This window comes from Oratosquilla oratoria, chromosome 37 (assembly GCF_046742065.1).
Source record: "Oratosquilla oratoria isolate Oo_2021 chromosome 37, ASM4674206v1, whole genome shotgun sequence".
In the NCBI taxonomy this organism is placed as follows: Eukaryota; Metazoa; Arthropoda; class Malacostraca; order Stomatopoda; family Squillidae; genus Oratosquilla; species Oratosquilla oratoria.
In genome coordinates, this window is record NC_134813.1 from 28,283,613 (window position 1) to 28,307,019 (window position 23,407).

The 23,407-nt window shown below is 38.9% G+C and overlaps 1 protein-coding gene across 2 annotated transcripts; it reads left to right on the forward strand.

Annotated features, from left to right (window-relative positions):
- The first annotated feature begins 26 nt into the window (after positions 1-26).
- On the forward strand, positions 27-22,278 carry LOC143019592 (neuferricin-like). Of its 2 annotated transcripts, XR_012965830.1 has the most exons (5): positions 27-595; positions 4,403-4,543; positions 7,251-7,437; positions 9,453-10,442; positions 20,487-22,278. XR_012965830.1 is itself a non-coding variant. In XM_076175373.1 (4 exons), exons 1-4 carry the CDS (start codon positions 241-243, stop codon positions 9,670-9,672), a joined length of 903 nt encoding a protein of 300 aa, XP_076031488.1. In that variant the 5' UTR covers positions 27-240; the 3' UTR covers positions 9,673-12,834. The 2 variants fall into 2 exon arrangements, 1 of the variants encoding a protein (XP_076031488.1); XM_076175373.1 differs by lacking the exon at positions 20,487-22,278 and having other exon boundaries at positions 9,453-12,834.
- The last annotated feature ends 1,129 nt before the right edge of the window (positions 22,279-23,407 follow it).

The window sequence follows — 23,407 nt, forward strand, 5'->3', positions numbered from 1 at the left end:
AGAACGCGGAGTTGACGAAATCCTACAGGTTCTGAACGAGTAGGTCGGGGAATGAAAAGTAGTCAGAGGCCAGACCAGTACATCACAAATATTTTGAAGAGTTTGATGTGAATACAATTTCCTTTTGAAGTGGCGGTGTGCGCGACACATTTCTTACAACAAGTAATCTATAGAATTGCTATTGTTAATAGTTTTGCAGTGTGAAGAGTGATGACATTTACTTGATGTTTATTGTGAAAAATGGGACACGTAAAAAAATTATGTATAACTGCGGTAGTTACGGTCGTCACAGCTCTATTAATTAAACAGTATGTTCCACCTGAGCAGTTACAAAGCTTTATGAATGACCCTGGTAAGACTTCCATTGCTGCTGCCAATTTTGTTTACAAGGAAACCGTAAAAACTCTGAAAAGATTCGGTTTCGAAAAAGTTAAACCTCGAAAGAAAGAAAGACTCTTTACTGTGGAAGAACTGAAGACATATGATGGGAAGAAAAGTAACAAAGGACCATATTTAGCCGTTATGGGGCGTGTCTACAATGTGAAGAAAGGTGCTAAACATTATGGACCAGGTGGTGGATACGGATTCTTCTCTGGTAAGTTAATTTTCCTGTTTAATAATGTAATACTGCACCTGTCTTGAAAAAACACCTCACCATATTTAGTGTTAACCACTTTGGTACGATGACGCTTATGTAGGTGTCTTGAGGCACAAATGGGTATACAAGATGCTGGCTTAGGCATCTAAATTATATATTTTTTTGTAGTTGTACATGAGTTACCCCCCTCCCCCCGGATTCTGTGAACTGGTTTGATCAAGTTTTCTGTGTTTTGACTATGTAACAGTGCTACAGAACTGAGCTTCATGTTTTTCTTAAAACAACGAAATGCCTCTACACTCCCCAATCTGATTGGATGCCAAAACTGGCCACCTATATTCCTGATGATGACAACAACCCATATGATCTGTAACATTACTGGTACTGCATTATTTAATGCAAGTTAGGTTAGGTTAGAATAGAACAACTTTTCAAGCTTCAATTTCTTCTGGAATCACTTGCCATAGTTCAGTTTGATAGTGTATAACTTTAGCAAGGGTTTTTGTTATTGATATCCACCAAGAAAAACATTTTATGCTGATGTATTATAAATTACAAAATTGATATTTAATTTTCTAATGCTATATTGTTAAGGTGTGTGCTTCTTTAAATTTACCATTCTCAAATACTTCCATAGATCTTTTGGAACCTGTACTGTCATCTGTGTTCCATTTACCAAATGAAAGTACACAGGACAGGTAGGGGTTGTCTAGATCAGATTTTTGTGGTAAGACAGATATGTGAGAAAGCTATAGGAAAAGGTAAGGATGTTTTTTGGGCTTTTATGGATTTGGAAAAGGCTTATGACAGGGTAGACAGGAAGGCACTGTGGGAGGTATTGCAGAAATATGGGATAGGAGGAAAGCTGTTAAGAGCAGTCAAGAGTTTTTATGAGATTAGTAGAGCTTGTGTTAGGATTAGAAATGGAGAGAGTGAATGGTTTGAGGTAAAGATGGGACTTCGTCAGAGATGTGTTATGTCGCCCTGGTTGTTCTATCTATACATGGATGGTGTGGTGCGAGAGGTGAATGCAAGGGTGGTGGGTCAGGGATTGGAGATGGTTAAAGAAAATGGAGAAAAGTGGGAAATAAGCCAGTTGTTGTTTGCTGACGACACTGCGCTTGTAGCAGGATCAAAGGAGGTATTGAGGAAGTTAGTGGCAGAGTTTGAGAAGGTGTGTGAAACAAGGAAGCTGAAGATAAATGTGGGTAAAAGTAAGATGATGAGATGTATAAGGGGAGAGAGTGACAGCAGGTTGGAAGTGAGTATTAAGGGAGAGAGACTGGAGGAAGTGGATAATTTTAGATACTTGGGTGGTAAGCAGGTGCAAATGTGGCAGGAAAGGGAGGAGTTGGGGTGGAGGTAGAAAGTAGATTGAGGGAAGCAAGTAAATGCCTTAGTGGATTAAAAAGTAAAATGAGAAATAGACATCTGGGAATGGATGTTAAGAGGGGGTTATATGAAGAAGTGATTGTGCCATCAGCACTGTACGGGGCAGAAACATGGAACATAGGAGAGGAAGAGAGAAGGAGTTTGAATGTGTTTGAGATGAAATGTCTGAGAAGTATGATGGGGGTTACTAGGCTAGATAGAGTGAGAAATGAGGAGGTGAGGAGGAGAACAGCTGTGGAAAGGGAGCTGGGAGATAGGATTGATGAAAGAGTATTAGGATGGCTTGGACACATGGAAAGAATGAGTGAAGAAAGATTAGTAAAAGAGGTGTGGAAGGCAGAGGTAGAAGGAGTGAATATGAGGGGTCATCCTAGGATGAGATGGATGGATGGGGTTAAAGGGGCATTACAAAAGAGAGGAATGTCTGTGGAGGAAGGACAGGAGAGGACAGAGGAAAGGGGTGAATGGAGAAGGGTTGTGTATGGATGATGCTGTGATGCATGAGGGGGAGTGGGTGGGGGATGGGGGTGAGGAAGTGTGTATGAGAAATAATTTGACGCAGCCCAAAGGGATTTCTCCCTGTCTTCTCCTATTCTGCATGAGGGGACAGAGAGGGGGGGGTCACCAAATTAATGAAGTGGCCTTGCTGTGGATGTGCTGTGTCTTGCAACACTGCTTCTGACCCAGGACAGTGGACAGGATGCAAGGATGACCTGTCATCCAGGATGTGCCAAGATGAAAGGGAGGGAGGAGGGTGGAGGGAAATGGAATATGTAGGGGATGGAATGGGTGGGAGTGGTTTCTATGCCTTTTTCTTTTTGGCTACCCCCTTTGGTATATGTATGTATGTATTAATGCACTTAAATTGGCTATATCTTTTAGGCTATTTCAGATCAGATCAGATAGTCTTCAATGGCTTTGTCGATGGTATTCAGTGATTGATGATGATGGTCTTCAATGATGGTGAAGTGATGGATTTCAATGGCTTTATTCCAGTGCCACCACTAGAAAAATGTCCAGCTTACTGTAGAGTTTCATTATTCACCTTTCACCAAGTCATGGATTTTCACTAAATAATGATAATTGTAATTATTATTAAAGCCTCAAGTTTCACTAAATGGAAAATCCATAGCCCTGCAATGATTGGTAATAGTCCTTGGATCCTCTCACAGATCTCTGGAAAAAATAAATTGGACTGTTGCCGGTGTTGTATGCATTGGTGTGGGGCAGATTCCGTGTCACTGGCTGAAAGTAGTAGAAAGGGAACAGTTACTGGTTATTATTTCACCCATGTGTCCTGGACCTGCTAATGTGGGTGAGAGGTTTTGATAATGAGCTGATTGTCTCTGTCTTCCAGGACCACCACATGTAGGTACTCATCATTTCTCCCAGGACTTTCATTTTGTTCTCTAAAGTCAAGGTTTTTGTGGGATGCATAGATTTAGCCTAAACATCTGAAAATGGTGTAGGCTGTGTTAGAATCGTAGTACATTATAGCGCTAAAAGGAAATTACTCGGAGGCACAAGGGCAGCAGCATGAATCTGGGGAGAATGAACACTGAACAAGCCCCCTAATATGACAACTGCATCCTCAGCCATTTCAACCCAAGACTTATGAATGCGAAAGTTTTGTGAGAATCCTGGACTTTCATGGGCATATGACCATCATTTAAGAATATCTTTTAACCTTGGTCTTTGTGTGGAAAATTAGGTAACTTGGGTTTGGGTGTAAGTGAAAATCTCATCACATAATGACCCTCAGACTGTATCCATTGTGGAAATTGAGTTGGTTGTGTGTTTACATTACCCTTTGTATCCTGGATCATAATTTTACAGGAGCATGCTATGAATTTTATAAACTGAATAAGAGTCCAGCATTTCTGTTCTTAGATTAAGTATTGTAATGCAGAGGTCTTAACCTCTTTAATATGATTCAAATATTTGTGCCCAAGTGTTAGGCTGCCTGATGTGCGCTAATTTGATGATGCCTCACAATACATGTTATAAGATATAAGATTACATCTGTAATATTTTCCTTTCTCTTTCTTTTTCACCTTGAATGTGGATGACCACAGAAAATGTGATCAAGCCTGTTCACAGAATACATGGGTCACTCAGTTACAACTTCAAGATAAATATAAGTACGACACCAACACTGGTGTCCTTGTATACCCATTTGCTCCTCAGGATACTGATGTTGGCATCCTCTTATATTAAGGGTTAATATGAAATTATTAAAAAAAAAAAAGAGAGAGAGAGATCTTATTTATATTGTATTGTAATTGTGTGAGTATATACAAAGAATAATTTATTTGTACAACACTGACAGACTCACATTCATAATAATAGATATTCAATATGTGTAATAGAAAAATTATAGTTGTCATTACTAATCTTGTACTTTGCTTTCAGGCCGAGATGCAAGCCGTGCATTTGTTAGTGGTGATTTTTCTGAAGCTGGATTAGTGGACAACATTGAAGGTCTTTCAGTTACAGACTACATTGGTTTGGATGAATGGGTGAAGTTTTATGATGCAGACTATAAATATGTTGGTAAGCCTGCTGGTTGTGAAGTAACTTTAAGACATTTAACCAAATACATTATCAGCAATAACCATTGCTTCTATCTTGAGGGATAATATTGTGCCAAATAAGTGGCATAGAGGTGGTTAACAGGAGGTTTGAGGATAATAGAAAGGAAGGATAGTAGAACTAAATGATCAGCATTCCCTGTACAATTTTAAAAGAATGCTGTGTGACTGGTTCATAGGGATGTCACTAAAATGTTGAGTACATAAAACAAACTTGTGCAGTCAGCATCCTTCATTATATGGGACACATCCAACAAAGTTAAAATATGTGACAATGAGTAGAGATATGTGAATTTTGATTAAAGGGTGAAAAAAATAGTAGTCCCATTTGACTTCATACAGCATTACATATACCAAAATGTCTTTTCCCTCTTATAAGGGGAGCAAGTCAAAGCATACACCCACATCAACCATCCAAAAACCATTGTTTGTCCCTCACATGATGGATGAAGGGTCATTTCTGGTCCCCACTACACTGCTTAGGTCACAGTTGGTGCAGCAAGACACCACAATTCCATGCCAGGACCAGATAGATAGATCTAGTTTATCCTTACCACTTCATTGGTAACTTCCTCATGTCATCTGTTAAAAAATCATGGAGCAGACAAAAATAATATTCCTTTGGGCTGCATCATTTCCTCATTTATTTATAACCACTCTTCATTCACTCTTGTACTCTCTTTTCCTTGCTCAACATTCCTCTTAGAGCCAATACTCTGGACAGTCTGTCCATCCACTTCATACCACAGGGCCAGAAATAATACAGCCATACCTTGATACATTCAACACATGGTTTATTACAGACTCAAAATAGCCCCAGCCAAATCTACAGCAACACTTCTCACCAACTGGACAAAATAACACAAATACATTTCTCATCTCAATATCAACAACACTCTAATACCACCCACACACACACCCTGAAAATTCTTGGTGTAACATATGATACATCCATGTCATTTAAACAACACATCACAAACATAAAAAATAAATGCACACCTTGACTCAACGCACTTAAATCAATCACTGGAACAACATTTGGACAAAACAAAGAAACTAATACTACAGTATACAAACAATGCATACACTCAGTGATGAATTATGTGAGTCCAGCATGGTCACCTAATCTCAGTGAGACACACTTCAACACCCTTCAGACCATACAAAACAAAGCATTAAAAACAATTACAGGCTGCACATATACAACACCTACAGACCACCTACACTATGAAACAAAAGTCCTCAAAGTCAAAGATCACCTTGACATGAGAGGCACACAAACACTTGCTGCAGCCTCCACAAACACAGCACACCCACTACACTACATAGCAGAACACCCACACACACCAAGAAATAAAAACAAAAACCACCCAAATATCTATATCACACACAAATACTCTCTTCTCTTCCTCCAAAACCACCAAATACCAGCCTCCAGAAACATATTCATAATCACATCACTCACTGCTCCATTAACACACTAAAAGACAACACATTGCTGCATGCCAGACCCCCTGATATCCATCCCTCTGAATCCTCTCTCCCACAAAAGGACAGAGTCCACCTGGCCAGACTGCAATGCGGCCACCACCCAGCCCTTCTAAGCTACCTGAAGAGACTGGATGACTGCATTGTGGACAAATGCCCAGGATGTAACACTTCACCCCATACTATTCAACACATCATGGAAGACTGTATTATACATAATCATGCATGCAAACAACACAACATACACTCCATAAAAGATTTGTGGGAAAACCCCGTTTTGGCCGTGGCATTCCTTGGGGAGATGGGACTGCTTGGACAGACAGTCTAGGGAACAACAACAACTCTGTTTTTGATCATTCAACCAATTACCGGTACTACTCCATCTTAATAGGCTACCATTTATTCAGTGTGAAGCTAATTTAGTAAGTAGTCTTTTGTGGGGGACGGTATCAAAAGCTTTTGAAATGTCTAGATATATTAAATCTATATTGTTTCTTTTGTCATAATTCAAGATGATTGTGTTGTAGAATTTGAGTAAGTAATGCAAGAACATTTCCATCTGAATCCATGCTGGCTATCATTTATCAAACAGTTACTTTCCAAATAATGTTCTATAGCATCTCTGATGATAGTTTCCATAATTTTTCCTATGATTGAAGTCAAGCTTACAGGCCTGTAGTTATTTGGTTTCTTTTTGTCACCTTTTTTGAATATGGGAGTAATGTTAGCTAGCTTCTATTTTATTGAGACATCTCTAGATATGATGGGTTTCTTGAAAATAATTTCTAATGGAACAACAATCTCTTTTTCATTTCCTTTAAGATTCTTGTATGCCAACAGTCAGACCCTGGTGTTATTTGGTTTCTTTTTGTCACCTTTTTTGAATATGGGAGTAATGTTAGCTAGCTTCTATTTTATTGAGACATCTCTAGGTATGATGGGTTTCTTGAAAATAATTTCTAATGGAACAACAATCTCTTTTTCATTTCCTTTAAGATTCTTGGATGCCAACAGTCAGACCCTGGTGTTTTATTAACTTTGAGTTTTTCTATACACCTTTTAATTTTTTCATTTGTTATATTTACTGTAATAAGTTCACCCTAGACTTTTCACAGGTTTCAGTTTGGAGTTCACTTTCACATATTTCAGCCTTTCATTTATTTGAAATTTGCTATCTACAGGGAAGTTAATAGGTCGTTATTATGATGAGAATGGGGAACCTACTGAGTACTACAGCAAGGCTCAACAATGGATTGGAGAAGCATACAGAAAGCGAGAGAGAGAAAATGATAAAAAGAAGTTATTTCCTCACTGTAATTCAGCATGGACTGCTGAAAGCGGATCTCGTGTGTGGTGCACTCTAAGGAGGTGAGTTTGTAATACTGTATAGTTTTACTTTTCAAATGATAATAATGATGATTTTATATTTCAGTCTATCAATCTTTATACCAATGGCTTCTTACTCCTTGTAAGGGAGGTTGCCAAGTCAAAGGTGCAACCCCCCCCCACCCCCCATGTTTCCCTCTCATCTTAGCTCCTTATGAATGAAGGGTCATTCCTGTCCATTGTCTGGGTCAGAAGTAACACAGCAAACCACAGTATCTCCACAGCAGTGCTGTTTCATTTACCTGGAGACCCTCCAGCTGTGTCCCCTTGTGCATAAATTAGAGAAGTCAGGGAGAAATCCCTTCAGGCTGTATCCAAATATCATCAATACACAACCATTCTCCACTCAGATCTCTCCCCTGCCTTCTCCATTTTATATTTAATGTAAGTATTATGTGCTTATTACTGATGACACTGTGCTTGTAGCAGGATTAGAGGAGGTATTAAAGAAGTTAGTGACAGAGCTTGTGAAGGTGTGTGGAAGAAGGAAGTTGAAGATAAGTGTGGGTGGAAGTAAAGTGATGAGACATACAAGGGGAGAGGATGGCAGCAAATTGGAAGTGAGTATTAAGGGAGAAAGAATGGAGGAAGTGGGGGGGGCAAATGTGACGGGAAAAGGAGGAGATTGAGAGGAACAAGTAAATGCCTTGGGGGATTAAAAAGTGTAATGAGAAATGGATGTTTGGGAGTGGATGCTGAGGTGAAGATTATGTGATGGGGTGGTTGTGCTGATGGCATGGAGTGTGGGAAGGGAAGAGTTTGAGTGTGTTTAAGATGAAGTGCCTAAGAAGTGTGGTGGGAATTGTTTGGCTGGATAGAGTGATAAACAAGGAGGAGAGTTGGGGTGAAAAGGGAGTTGCAAGATGGGTATGTGAGGGAGTGTTGGGATGGTTTGGACACAGAGGGAATGAGTGAAGAAGGATTGGTAAGGGAGGTGTGTAGGGCAGACGTGGGTATGGGGGTGGGATAGATGAGGGGGGTGTTGGGGGAAGGGAGTGGGTGGAGGGTGGTTGTGTGTGGATAATGTTGTGGTGCATGGAGGGAGTGGTTGGGGGATGGGGTAGTGAGAGAGTGGGTGTGAATGATATTTTGACACAGCCTGAAGGGATTTCTCCCCGTCTTCTGTTTTTCTGTATGAGGGGACAGAGTGGGACGGTGGTTGACGATTAAATGAAGCAGCTTTGCTGTGGATGTGCTGTATCTTGCTGCATTGCTTCTGACCCTGGGCAGTGAGCAAGATGCAGGGATGACCCGTCATCCAGAAGGAGCCAAGAAAAGAGGGAGGGAGGGGTGGTGGATGGGAGTGGAGTATGTGGGGATGAAATGGGTGGGAGTAGATTTATGCCTTTAACTTAGGCTACCTCCCTTGTAAAAGGGAAAAAGCTCTTTGTATATGTATGTATTTTGTGCAAGACCTTAGTTCAAATTTCATATTTGAATGTTGTTTTAAGTGAGGACCACAATGGAAATAAGCTTACATGGTTTTTTTTTTGTTATCCTCGGCAAATGTAATTGTTATTTCAAACTGTGTTCTTTATCATCTGCATTTCATGTATTTGATTCATTGCCAAATAAACTTATTATTATTATTATTGTTTGTAGAATTAGGTAAATACATGTACCAAAAGTCATTTTCTCCCTTATAATGGAGGTGGCTATCCAAGGCATGTGCCCACCCTTCATCCATCCCACACCCATTTGTTTTAACTTTTGTCTTAGCTCCTTGTGGATGAAAGGGAATCCCTACCCCTTGCCCACTGTTTAGGTCAGAAGTAATGCAGCAAGCCACAGTAGGACCTGACAGCTAAAACTAATTTACCCCCCACCACTTCATTGCATATTGACCTTACTTTTATGTAGTAATGAGATGCTGTGACTACATGTCCAGTAGGTGCTGGACTACCCAAGTAGTCTACAAGCTACAGGGGTGCCAAAGTTGAAAAAAGATAAAGATACTGTTTTTGAGACTTTTATTACATTTATCCCTTTTTTTTCAGTGGTGGTGTGGAAAGAGATTGGGTTGGCGTGCCTAGACTGTTCTATGATTCCACTTTAGTCAAACCTCGGTGTGCTTGTGTCAAAACAACTGGGCCACCCTCAGACAACCCCAGTGTTCAAAACCACAAGGACCGAGGAGATCTTGATAATCCCAACTTGCGAGAGTATGAGGGTTGCGATCCCACAAGCCCTGAATGTGATGTCAAAGATTCAGACTAAATCAGTCAGGGAAGACTTAAACCCCTTTGTTTTGGTGGCACTCTCTAAGTTGATTGAAACTGTGTAGCAGTTTGCAGAGTAACTTGGAGGGTGTCATTATTATGGAAGGGGCGGGCTAATCCGGACAACTTGACCCCTCCACTTAGGAAGCACTCTTAGCAAATTAAAATCTATTGGCATTGGCCAGATGAATAACTAGATTATCTCACTGTAGTGAAGTGCCTAAAGGCTGCTTCATATTGGGCTTGATTCTTGCTCACTGTTGTGAATTGGAATAGCCAGAAGAGAACTTTGGTTGCAGTATTCTACACTCCTCTAAGAACATTTCATCATTATATCCAACTTTTGAAAGGATTATCCTCTGTTAGTTTGCCATTCAGTTTCTCAGTGCATGATACAAAGGTGATTTGGCAATTGGACATTCGAAAAGCAGAAGATTGTAACTGAAATCATTTCTACTCAGAAAAATTCACAACAGTTAGCGAGAATTGGCCTAGTGTGGAGTGGCTTTAAATAGATCATCAGAGATGTGTAACACCCTAAATACTTCAGTATGGCAGCATGTTCTAAATAATTTGTCGTGAGTGGTGAAAATTATTATTTATTTATTTATTTTATTTTATTTTATCTTATCTATTTTTTTTTTTTCTTATACTGAAGGAGCAGCCCCTGAAAAAAAGAACTTTTATTCATTAAGTCTTCCTTACCTTTGGCTGAATAATATCTAGTACAAGTAACAACAGATCTTCAATTTCTTTGAGAACCAATAGGTAATTGGTTATTGTAATGCATTCTATTTTTTGCTTTGAAATTGGAAGACTTGTTTTTGCCTTTATATTTTGGAATCATATGTATACTTCAAATGTCACACTTTACCAATCCTCCCTAGGATGGTTGCCTGCAATCATGAAAACAAACAGATACAAAACAAAACATTAATAATGATAATGAGATCCACAGAAATTACTCCAGTAGACTATCTACACATAGAAACCAAGATTCTCTCTACAGAATAGCTCATGAAAGTTATAGGCACACAATTCTATGCAAGTGTTCTAAATCCTATCCATCCACCCCATTACATAAGACAAGTACAACCAGAAAAAAAACAAGTATCTACTACAGCCTATTCATACAATGCACCACATTCATACAAAAGTAGATACACATTCAGGTCACATAATAAGTTCTCCAAGACAGACTATCAAACTCCCTGCTTCACCACATTCATCCAGTCCTACAGAAAAATTCCCGAAGACAAACAAAACCCATATTTACACGACAGCATTTAGTTATTATATGGCTTTAAAACAATACTAACACAGAATAGACCTAGTCACAGAAAAAAAATGCCTCAGATGCACTAACCACAAAGAAAAACTGAACATCTCATCTTATATTGCCCCTTTCTACCCTTGCCTAAACTACCTACCCATCTAAATACCAAGGGCTTCTTCCCCCTAGTAAGGATGGTAGCTAAGTCAAAGGCACACACCCACTTACCTAAACAGTGACACAATATTTTCTCCTTTAGTGTCTTGGGGCTAATCCAGTGGTCGTTTCTGGTGGTACACTAATGATGTAATTGGAGCTGTGCTGGTCATGCACTCTCTTGAATTTTCAAATTCCATACATATCTCCAAGGTAATGGCTTTGGCTGCAGCTATGTACCTCCCAGCATGGGCTCCTCATCCTCACCTTTCTGGTTATCTGGGAGTCATGAATCTCCTGCAGGAAAGACCTTTGGCAACAGATAGATTGATTTCAGGTGTCAAAAACACTACTAAAAATACCAGTAAGGCATTCTTCACTTGTCATTCTCGATATCAATCATTCAATCCGTTTGTTGCCATAATTCCCCTTGGCAGAAGATCTGTGGCCCCTAGGAAGCTGGCTACAATCACTGGTTCAGTACAAAAGTCACTCAGCAAAGATATTTTGTGAAGCTGTTCCTTTAAGTGGCAACACAGAGCAATGGAAAGAGGATGAACTCCCAAAGACATTGACTCCTGAGAGGAATCAACCACCAGCCTGCCACTCAGGCAGCTTGCAAACCCCAGTTGTACTCAGAGATGTAACCCCCAAAAGCCCAGTACATAGTCATTGTTGATATTATAAGAGTAAATTTCTTTGTAGGAAATAGCCATCCAAACATTTTTTTTCTTTCATGAAATTGTATATTTTTCTATTGGAATTTAATATTGTTTTGCAGTTCATTATTGTAGTGAAACAGAAGGGTAAGTGGGGAACAGTGATTTGTTTCAAGAAGAGGTATTTCAGTGAATCAAAGGCTTTAACAAGGATGACAAACAAGGTCATCATATTAAGACAACAGGGCAGGACTTGGAGTAATGGATTTAAACTGGACAAATTTAGATTTAAGAAGGAAATAGGCAAGAATTGGTTTACTAATCAGGTGGCCAATGAATGGAATAGACTTAGTAACCATGTAGTAAGTGCTGAAACTATCAGTTGTTTTAAGAAACGGTTAGACAACTTTATGGATGAGAATGACAGGTGGTAATGGACTTGGAACTGCCTATTGTAGGCCTTATGGTCTCTTATAGTCTCCTTCATACATATGTTCTTATGAAAGAATATAAAAGTGTGTAAAAATAGAAGCTCACTGGCTGAGCAGGTTAGGGCGTCGTTACTTGTGGCAATGGTCGAGGTGAGGGCGGTTCAAATCCTGCCACCAGCGAAGTTGAACCAAGGGCATGGTTCATTAAATTCCACACTACAAATCCCACTGTGAGGGGCACCGTCCTAGCCTCCTGATAGGGGGGAGTGTGTGATGTTAAACCATATCATCTTCAAAAATGGTGTGAAGGATGAAAAGGATAAGTGGTAATAGAATGAATGGATGAGGGCAGTATTGGCAGAAAAGAGCAGTAGGGTGACAGGCAATTCCACCCCCAACTTTGCTTTTGTTACCACAGCCATAAATGAAAATACCCAAGGAAATGGTATTCCATTTACTTAACACTTAATCATATCAATTTGGCCTAATAATGGCTGAAGATATTTAGTGGGCTGCTAGAATGTAACAAAAAATGAGCTGGCAAACCTATGTGTAATGGGGCAATTCCACCCCCACCCCCATGACCCTTGTTCACCCCTAGTAATGTCTAAAGACAAAGAATCAAGCTGTGCTTAAGTCCATCCAAAAAGTTAGAGAAAGTAATCATAATATTGCCTGAATTCATGCAAACAAGTTTTATTCCATGCATCATCAAGAAATAAATGCATGCCATAGTTTTGCAGCCTTTTTATAACCCATTTTTCCTTTGATAACATCTTGCACGGCTGTTTCCGTAGCTTGTTTATCATACAGCACAGTTTTCCTTTTGTAGTTGTGCATCATGATCTGAGAAAATACAAGTAGGCCTAGACTTAAGTTTTATAGGCTACAAAGATCATACCTAGTCATCAGCATTACAATGTATCACACAAATAGGCCTATGATCAGCTTACTTCATTAATTTCAGGTATGGGGGATGCAAAGTGTTTGAATTTCTATGTCATACTATACTAAAAATCACCAATATGGGAAGACTTCTCCCAAGGGGTGGAATTATCCCATCTCACAAATGTCACATAGTAACCTAGCTTCTGATGTTATCTGACCCTGTTTAAAATATTTCCAATTTCAACTAGAAATTATGTAATTTACATAATCTATATAAAGATTTTTTGTTGGGCAATTCCACCCCTAGGGGGTGGAATTTCCCTGAGCACATGACATACTACACCAGGTGTATCAAGAGAATGACATGCCTGTGTTGTTGTTTGTGGGCCCTATTATTTCTATTTATTCTTAAGTACCTAATGAAAAATACTCACCTCTTTAAGTCCATATAGTATATTTTTGTTGGTGATTTTCAAGGATATTTTTTGAGGCAGCCACTGGCATCCCTGTCTGCTTCTTGTTGCAGACTCAAAGAGACCAGTCAATCAGATTAAAGCTTACAGAATGTCATGGCAGGTCGTGATTCCCCATAAACTTCGACCTCCAGGCTGAGGAAGGCTTTGAATGAAAGGGTGTAGAATTCCCCCGGGGATAGCATTGCCCCAGGTCACCCTACATACACGGAATGGTGTAAGTAGGTATTATTGCCAACAATTCATTAGCACCTCTATTCTTATAGACAATATCAAAGAAATTAGGTAAACGTATAGAGGTGTAGAATAAAGAGGTTGGAAGTTAAATGCAAGGTAAGAGAGGGCAAGAGGACAATAGATGGGAGGTGGATAGAGGTTTGTCTGAGAAATTTGAAAAGAATAAAAAAGATATTTTGGAAGGGAGTGAAACTGAAAAAGTGAGTTAGAGGGAGCAGGTTGACAGTCGTTGATAGAAGAGAATGCTGATAGGGAGATGGATGGAGTATTTCAAGTTGTCAAATGTAGCAATGATGTTTTGATTATGGAGGCTAGAGAAGTTTGGAATGTGGTGTGAGAGGAAAATGATAAAGCTATTGCAGAATAGGAGTTACAAGGAGCACTGAAAGAAATGAAAGCTGGAAAGGTGCCTGGACTGGATAGATATGGGGAATATTTAACAAAGGGTGGAGTAATAGTAGAGCAGATGGTGAGATTGTTCAATGTATTTATAAGGATGAGTCTTGTTGGATCAGAGGAGTGTATATATTCTCACTAAACAAGAGGAAAGGAAACGGGTATGAATAGAGTAGTTTTAGAGATCAATCTGTTGAGTGTGGTTAGTAAGTTGTGAGGACCTGTGTTAATTGAAAGGGTCAGTCAGTCCATTGCCACTGGTCACTTTTGCAGGAGACCCGTGGTTCCCAGGTAAGTGGTAACAGCCACCAGATGTTCCCTATAAATCACTCAAGAAAGATGTGTTGTTGTCTGGGTATGATTAGAGTTGGACAGTGTAAGATGAAGTTTTTTGTGTCATCTGTGTGATGGTTGCTTCTGGGATAGTTTGTTTCTGTAGTTAGGGTTATTCTTTATTAGGCTGTCTTACTGCTGGATGGTGACCTAAATGCAAGTGTATTTCTTCTCTTGGAAAGGATTTTTTTGTGGCACTAATGCCTGTGTATTTAGGGATGGAATGAGTGGGAATGATTTTATGCCTTTTTATTTTTTGGCTACCTCCCTTGAAAGGGGTAAAAGGCCTTGGTATATGTATGTATGTACTAATGCCTGGAAGAATTTTATAGAAAATGGTGTTTGGTTGTCAGTTTTGTGATCTGAGTGTGAATATGTTTTTGTAAGGATGCTTTGTGGGGTGCAAATGATAGGTTGTAATGGTTCAGTATGCTACTTTTTTTTTTTTTTTTTTTTTGTCTGATGTAATAAGATGAATGAGTAGGTTTGAGGGCTCTTGCATAGAACCGTACTTGTCAGTGTCATGTAATTTTCTATGGCGATAATTTTAACTTCTTATCCAGGTATTCTATTAGGTTGGTTCTAGTGCATCCCGCTATTATTCTCAATGCTTTATTTTGTATACTTTGTAGTGTCTATATTTATTTCCTGATTGTTGGGAACCATCATATAGAAACATAGTCAAGTGTGATTCTCAAGAACTGTTTGTAGACTGATTAGTTTCCTTCTTTTGTCCAAAGATTATGGTTGTGACTGATCCTAGACTATTTAATTTCTTGTTGATTTTCACTGTTAGAGGGGGTTTACACGGTCTAACAGTTCGACAGACACGTGTTTAAAGTGATGTGTGAACGGGGTATTTGGTTGTCGAACACGTTGGTTAAACCCCAAATACCCCGTGTAAACCCCCTCTTAGATCTTTAATGTTTAGGTTGAAGGTCATATGAGTATCAAAAGTGATTCCCAGAATTTTTCTTTTCTTTTCCATTGGAAGGATTTACCCATTCAATTATACTATTGGATGTTTCCTTGATTCATGGTTGTCTGGAGCAAATAATGTTATTGATTTGTAAGGGGAGGCCTTCATTCTATTATTACTAAGCCACTGTTCTAGTCTAAGTAGGCTTGGTTGTTCTTAGGTGCTATTTTGTAATTGCTGTGCTGGGTTATTATCGTTAGGTAATCTGTGGAGGTGGCCACTCTTGTGTTATGTTCTGCATTTTGTGTCAGGTCACATGTGAAGAGGATGAATAATGCAGGTATTGCTCCGTGCAGGGACTCCATTGTACTATCTTTTAGTTCCAGATGTTTGATTGTTGTAGATTATTCTGTATTGCCTGCTAGATAAAGAGTTTATTAGCCATTTCTTATTATTGTGGATGTTAAAATTGAGGTAACTATTAAGCAAAACAGGTCCAGGATTTTTCCTTGCACATATGTTACATATGCCTCTTCTCATATTTGATACTGCAGCACCACTTACTACCATTGAAACACAGGATACAATATAATGTGGTGTATCTTGACTATTTATTCCATGTTCTTTCACTTTCTCCATGGCTTTAGCAGCATCAATTTCAGCAGGGTCTCCTGCATGGTTGTGATTTCCACTTCATAACTGAATACTATCATTGACAATCATAACGTGTGTTGAACATTTATTTATCTTATATTATTCATTTTTTTTCCACATATATTCCCAGTAAATCTTATTGTTCACTGTTTTGTCCTTAATATATAGATATCCATCCAAACATAATTTCTTTCCTTTTTCACTCTCAACAAAAGTTCTGTCCATCTCTAGGGTTTGCAATTTCCAAGATTACTGAAATAGAAATAGAAAACAAATATAAGAAAAAATAAGTATTTAACTATCAGGAAATATGAAAATGGTTCCTATGGGAAGAGAAGGAGAACCACATGTACAGAAAGTAGCCCAGCTACTGTGTTGTAAGCCAGCCCAGTGAGAAAGCCCTAGAAGACTGACTGCTAAAGTGAGTGTTGTGGGTCCTTATACAACCTGCTATGCTGACATGGCATTAGACTGCACAGTGCTCAGCTGATGTGGTGCCTCAGGCTTTGAACAATCTACCTTTCAAGCAATTGATAGTTCAAGAAATTATTTTTCAAGCAATTTACCTAGATAAAGAAAAATATTGAGTTAAAATGTCAAAGTGAAGTAGAGAACAGGGATAGGAAAGGAGCTATTGGATAGGGTAGGACAGAGATAGCTAAGGTGGTTTGGGTATGTGAAGAGAATGAGAAAAGCAGAAATAGATTTAGTGAGCTTCTGAGAAAGATTGCGAATGAAATGGATGGCTGGAGTGAAGGGGGTTTTAGGTATTTATGGAATGGCTGTGGAACAGGAAGAGTGCATGAAGGGGTGATGTAGCCCACAAGGTTGATCTCATCTGCTTCATAATATATTTTGAGTGGATGAGGAAGGGTGTCACTATACAGGGAAGCAATGGGGGTAAACCAGCTCTAGATGTCAGGCCCAGTTGAAGAACTGTACCTATCTGCATTGCACTTGACCAAAGCAGTGTAGTGGGGGTCAGATTGACCCTTTATCCCTGAGATGTGAGATGGGAGGGGTGGTTGAATGGGTGCTTTGACCCCCCACACACTCGCATAAAGGGGGTAAATAGTCTTTGTGTTATCCCTCTTTTCAACCATTCCCTTTGTATCTCCTTTACCATTCCTATGGCTTCAACTTTTTTTTTTCTCTCTCTCTCTCTAAGCTTTTTCATCTCTCTCTCTCTCTTAACACCCTATGGTATGGGACATGAATATTACCACTATGTTCTGCATATACAGGTAATTGGGGCGAAGCAAGGGGCTAGTGTGTCTATGTTTTCTCTTTCATGAAAAGTCACATCAAAATTGTTTTAACTTGGCAACCCTCTTTAAGAAGAGATTGAGGCCTTTGTATATGGCAGTGATGGGGTAAATGCCATTGTAAGTGCAGGGGGTGAGGGGATTTACATAAAAACAAAGCACATTGCAATAATTTACAAAAACTACTGAAGTAAAGATTACATTTGGACTTTGTACCATACAATATACATATTGTACATATACCAAAGGTTTCCCCCCTCCCTCTCTTGTAAGGCGGGAAAAAGCCTTTGGTATATGTATATTGTATGGTACACTACATGCACACATATTTCTACAAAGTCCAAATATAATTTTTGCTTCAGTAGTTTTTGTAAATTGTTGCAATGTGCTTTGTTTTTATGTAATTTAATCACCCCCGCCCCCTGCACTTACGTTGGCATTTCCCCCATCATTGCCATGTTTTGGTTTTCATATTTTCATCATGAACCAGATATGCCACTCAAACACATTAATTGCTCCAAGCAATAAGATTTTTTTTTTTCTTTAATGCAATGTATCAAGTTTTAATATTCAATCAGGGGAAGGTTTAGAGTGAGGGTGGGCTCTCAGTTTATAAAATTAAACTGGCAGTAGCCAGAAAAATATACAGAGGACAGTCCATTTTTTTTTTCTTTATTGTTTTTAATATATAGAATTTGAATGATAAATGTGGAATATTGTCTTTTTACTTTTGTAAGGCATGAACGTAGTATGTTGCTACCATTTATTGTTGTCTGTGCTGATTGAATTGTATAAAGTATAAGAGTATTTCATTGCCATAAATGGGCTAAATTACATTACAATTTGCATCTGCTAGTCCACATAATAAAATGTAAGCTTAGTTAAAATGTTAAGAAAGAACAAAAAAAATTAATACAATAGAACCTTGATAACTCATGATTTGGGATACCCCAGCTTGACAACCCAATGACATCATACCTAAATAACTCAACAAAAAAACGAGATGTGCAAATTCATTCTAAAACCTATGCTGCATCAGTAACTAACTGAGATTTGGTCCCTCCATTTTTGTTGTGAGTAATAGCCACATTTTTTCTTCCTTATCTTCTCTTGTTTGTCCTATTGTAGTGTCTGAAGACAAATTTACATTTTAACATGAAGTGTTATTGTGGGTGTTATAAGATGATCATGACTATCAAACCGGTCTTTTGCATATACCATTAAGTAATTCTAAATTAAATTTCAAACCTACTATTGAAGTATGAGCCAGAAATGGTGTTTATTGGCTTAGGGTACCTCAAACTGGGAGCCTAGCCTACCACAATGTGTAGCCTGGTTCTACATATTGCTGCTCTAGGCATCTTTAAAGAGTGCAATGCTCACTTGCTTAAACAGGGATGGTCATTTCAATCACCAGTGTAGATGCGATACCAGGTACATTATAAGGCTGAAGTCATTGTATCTTTAAAAAAAGGACAAGATTATAGACTTTGTTTTAGTTTTAATATTTTTCAAGTAACTCATTTTTCTTAATCTTATAATAATTGTGCATATTGGGATGTACCAAAATGTGCTTAGTCATGCAAACTATCTCAGCATTTGCATAACTCAGAACTTTGGATAACGCAGAATGGCCAGAGCTTCCATATGTGCTGAGTTATCAAGGGTTTAGTGTGATGTAATTATTTAACAAAAGGTCTTCTTTATACATGACACACCCCTGGAAAAGTGACAAGCATGCAAAAATCTATTGCTAATATTTATTTGAAATTGTTGAACCCACTTTCTATGATCAGGTAAAATGTTTCAGGCAGAAATCAGCCTTTTTGCAGATGTAACTAGGGTCTGATCTTTTGCTGCCATGCACCCCCAAAAGTGAAAAGTGAACAACCTACTAGCAAATGGGAGTATCTTATGCTGTCACACCACTATCTGCCAATCAGCAACCCCTGGTCAGAGAAACATGCACAGTACACTTAACACTTGATTTAATGGACAAATGCATGCAGACCCTTGTCCGTTATTTGCAAAAGTCCGTTATTTGAAAATCGGGTCTGTCCGTTACCAATACTTGATACCGGACATAAGTCCGTTATGTAGAAAATTGTCTGTTAGGTTTCAGCATGCACATACATATTAGATATGTAATAAAAAGCTACAGTACCTATGTATAATGATGTACATTACATATAAAGAAGAAATTGAACCACGCCGTTAGGTTTTGGCATGCACATACGTTACTACCGGACACTTATCGGACATAAGTCCGTTACGTAGGAAATTGTCCATTAGGTTTCAGGGTGCACATACATATTAGATATGTAATAAAAAGCTACAGTACATATGTATAATGGTGTACATTACATATAAAGAAGAAATTGAACCACGCCGTTAGGTTTTGGCATGCACATACGTTACTACCGGACACTTATCGGACATAAGTCCGTTACGTAGGAAATTGTCCATTAGGTTTCAGGGTGCACATACATATTAGATATGTAATAAAAAGCTACAGTACATATGTATAATGGTGTACATTACATATAAAGAAGAAATTGAACCACACCGTTAGGTCTTGGCATGCACATACGTTACTACTGGACACCTATCGGACAAATTTTCATTTTATGGACTTCGTTCCAGAATTTCACTGTTACTACTGGACATACTTTTTTTGTCTGCTAAATCGAAAGTCCGCAAATTCGAGGTCCACTAAATCGAGGGTTGAGTGTAGTTTGCATCTGTAAAGATGCATTACTCGGGTGTACCTTACCTTTCTGATTTTTCAAGAATCATAATGAGTGACACTAATGAACAAGAGTTGGAGGAATGTATGGTGCACTTACAAATAATGCTACTTACACTGAGATAGGTAGTAATAGGGAAGTTATTAAATATGATTTTCCAAATATTAACCCATTCCTCATCCCTGTGCATTTTTATAATTTTTGGTTAGCCTGAAGTTTTCCAATCATTACTGGCTAATATAATATGTTATTATTCACAGCCTAAAGTTAGCTAAAAGTAACTGATATTAATATGGCACAATTCAAAATTGTTCTGAAAATTATGGAAAAACATGGAGATGTGTCATTAAAGATTAAATTATTTCCATTTGTATGTTACAGATGCACTGAGTCCGCAGACCCATCCATCCACTCATTAAATAAAACAAGCACAACCAATAGAAAAGAAAACAGCATACTACAACATCCACCACAACCTACTGCCCACATCTCACAATACTTCCATACAAAATCATACTCAGATCACAATAACAAGCTCTCCAAGACTGGCCCCCCCTAGACTTCATACTCATCCTAACTCCCCCGACATCAACCCATCAGATGGATGTATAAGTTGAGAACTTTTGCATAGAACTATGTACAGTACATACTAGTGTCACTTTTTGTGTGTGCTGGTGGTGTAATTGGAAGCATGCTGGTCTCACATTCAGTTAGTTGTGAGTATGAATCCCACACTCCTCTCTGACCAATGACCTGTTACCTCCCCCAAAAGTCCAAGCACCTAGGGCAAAGGTGAAGGCTTTGGCCATAGCTATGCACCTCCTGGGACAGGCTCCTTACATACAGGGAGAATTTTGGTGTCTTAAGTGTATATGTTCTATTCAAGTGGTTTTAATCAATCACCAAGATTTAAAGATAACACCAAACATTATGGATCTATCTATATACCAAGCGTTTTTTCCCCTTTTAAGGAAGGTAGCCAAGTCAAAGGCATGCACCCACTCCTACTCAGTCCACTCCCTTCCACCACCTTTGTTACCCTCTCATCTTAGATCCTCATGGATGAAGGGTCATCCCTGTCTCCTGCCCAGTTCAAAAACCATGCAGCATGGCACACTAGATCCACAGCAAGGCTGCTTCACTTAATTGGTGACCCTCCCTCTCCACCCCCTCATGTGGCAAATAGAGAAGTCGGGGAGAAATCCTTTCAGGCAGCATCAGAGTATCATCCATACATATATATTATGCATCTAAAAGCAGTTTTATGGCCTAAATACAATGTCCCAATTTTGAACACATGTCTCACTGTGTTGTCATAGGTTCATCACTTTTCCAGGGATGTCTCATATATGTTTATAATTAACTGAACATGTCACAAATTTTGATAAGATGTGGAACTTGTGAGGTGTGAAATGTGGCTGTGATGTTTCATTCCATAACAAACTTTAAGGAAGAGTAATGAGCACAAAATGTGTGTCCGTGTTTTTTCCCTCCTACCGAGGATCAAAATTATGCACAGACAAAAGTATGTAATAAAGCTCAAACTTTTGCTTGAGGTTCTTTATCTTAGATAATGATTGAATTTGATGTATTTATCACTATATTCATAATCATCCTTGGATGGAATTGAGATTTATCTTTTAGGTTTTGATCAATCAAACTTAATGTAGATATTATTTATTATGCATAGACCAAGTGGGATATTTTTCTTGTTAAATTGGTTCTTGTTCTACCCAAGAAAGAACCACTGACAGACTAAATGTGTTTGATCACTTATTGCTTTATAGTAGACCTAACCCAGAAAAAAATTTACATCTGGTTTACCACTTTCACCAACTAATTTATTATTTTGCTAAAGTTGTTTAGTATGTAATAGTGCTTCATTTCTTTCCAAGGATTTAGGAACAAGCCTATCAGAGATGAATATCTACAAATTGTCAGTCTCCTTCCCACAGTAATAATCATGTTAATGATGCTGTTCTGTAATTCAGTATGAGTATACATAGTGTATGCACCTCATTGAACTCTTAATTTAAAACACTGATAGGGAGGTCAGTCTACTGCTGTAAAATATTGTAAAAATAAAATAAAATGCACATACCAATAGTATTGTTATTGTAATATGGCATGAAGGTGACATCTGGTAGTCTTTTGGATTCACTTATAAAGATAGTGGGTGATCCTTCTTCAGAATCCTAATCTTGGAACAGAATGAGAGCACATGTCAAAGCTCTATTTATTCTTTGATTTATTCTCTCTTAATTGTTATTATTCTCCCTTCCCCTGGGAGGCAAGGCCTTCCTACCAGGAAGAAGGCAAACTATTGCCCCATCACCTCTTTGTGGTGCTCCCTGGTGTCAACTCCCACCAGGGAAGTCAGTGCTAAGTGCGAGGAAACAGCTGAGACTGACAGTACACTGAATCATTACCAAAACTCCCCAACTACAGTATGCAACAATAACTTCATTCTCATTATTATTGACACAAATCTACTGGTATTGTGTGACAATGGGAGCAGGAGATAGTGATCTCTGGAAACCCTTAGTTATAGTCCACATGGTCAATAGTACACTTCCAGTGGTCACTGTACTGAGGCTGGGAGAGCAGTACAATTTGACAGCAGCCTAGCACAACTGAGCCAGTGATCCATTTTGCTCACTCCACATACATACATATACCCACTGTACTGAGGCTGGGAGAGCAGTACAATTTGACAGCAGCCTAGCACAACTGAGCCAGTGATCCATTTTGCTCACTCCACATGGAGGGTATTAAAAAATATGCCTTAAAATCATCTTTCCCAATTTCACCCAGCAAAGGAGTGGTCACCTGGACCATCACCCACACTGGTGCAAATAATGAGGTACATGCATACATACATATACCAAGGCTTCTTCCCCCTTACAAGGGAGGTAGCCAAAAAGGAAAAGGCATAAAATCATTCCCACCCATTCCATCCCTGAATACACTCCACACTCCCTCTTTTCTTAGCACCTACTGGATGACAGGTCATCCCTGCACCTTGTCCACTGCCCTGGGTCAGAAGCAGTGTCACAAGACATAGCACATCCACAGCAAGGCCACTTCATTAAATCGGCAACCCCCCCTCTCTGTCCCCCCATGCATAAAGGAGAAGACGGGGAGAAATCCCTTCGGGCTGCGTCAAATTTTTCTAACAACATACTGCCTCACCCCCCATCCCACCTCATGCATCACATCATCCATATACAACCATTTTCCATTCACCCCTGTCCTCTCCCATCGTTCCTCAACAGACATTCCCCTCCAAGAGTTGATGCTGA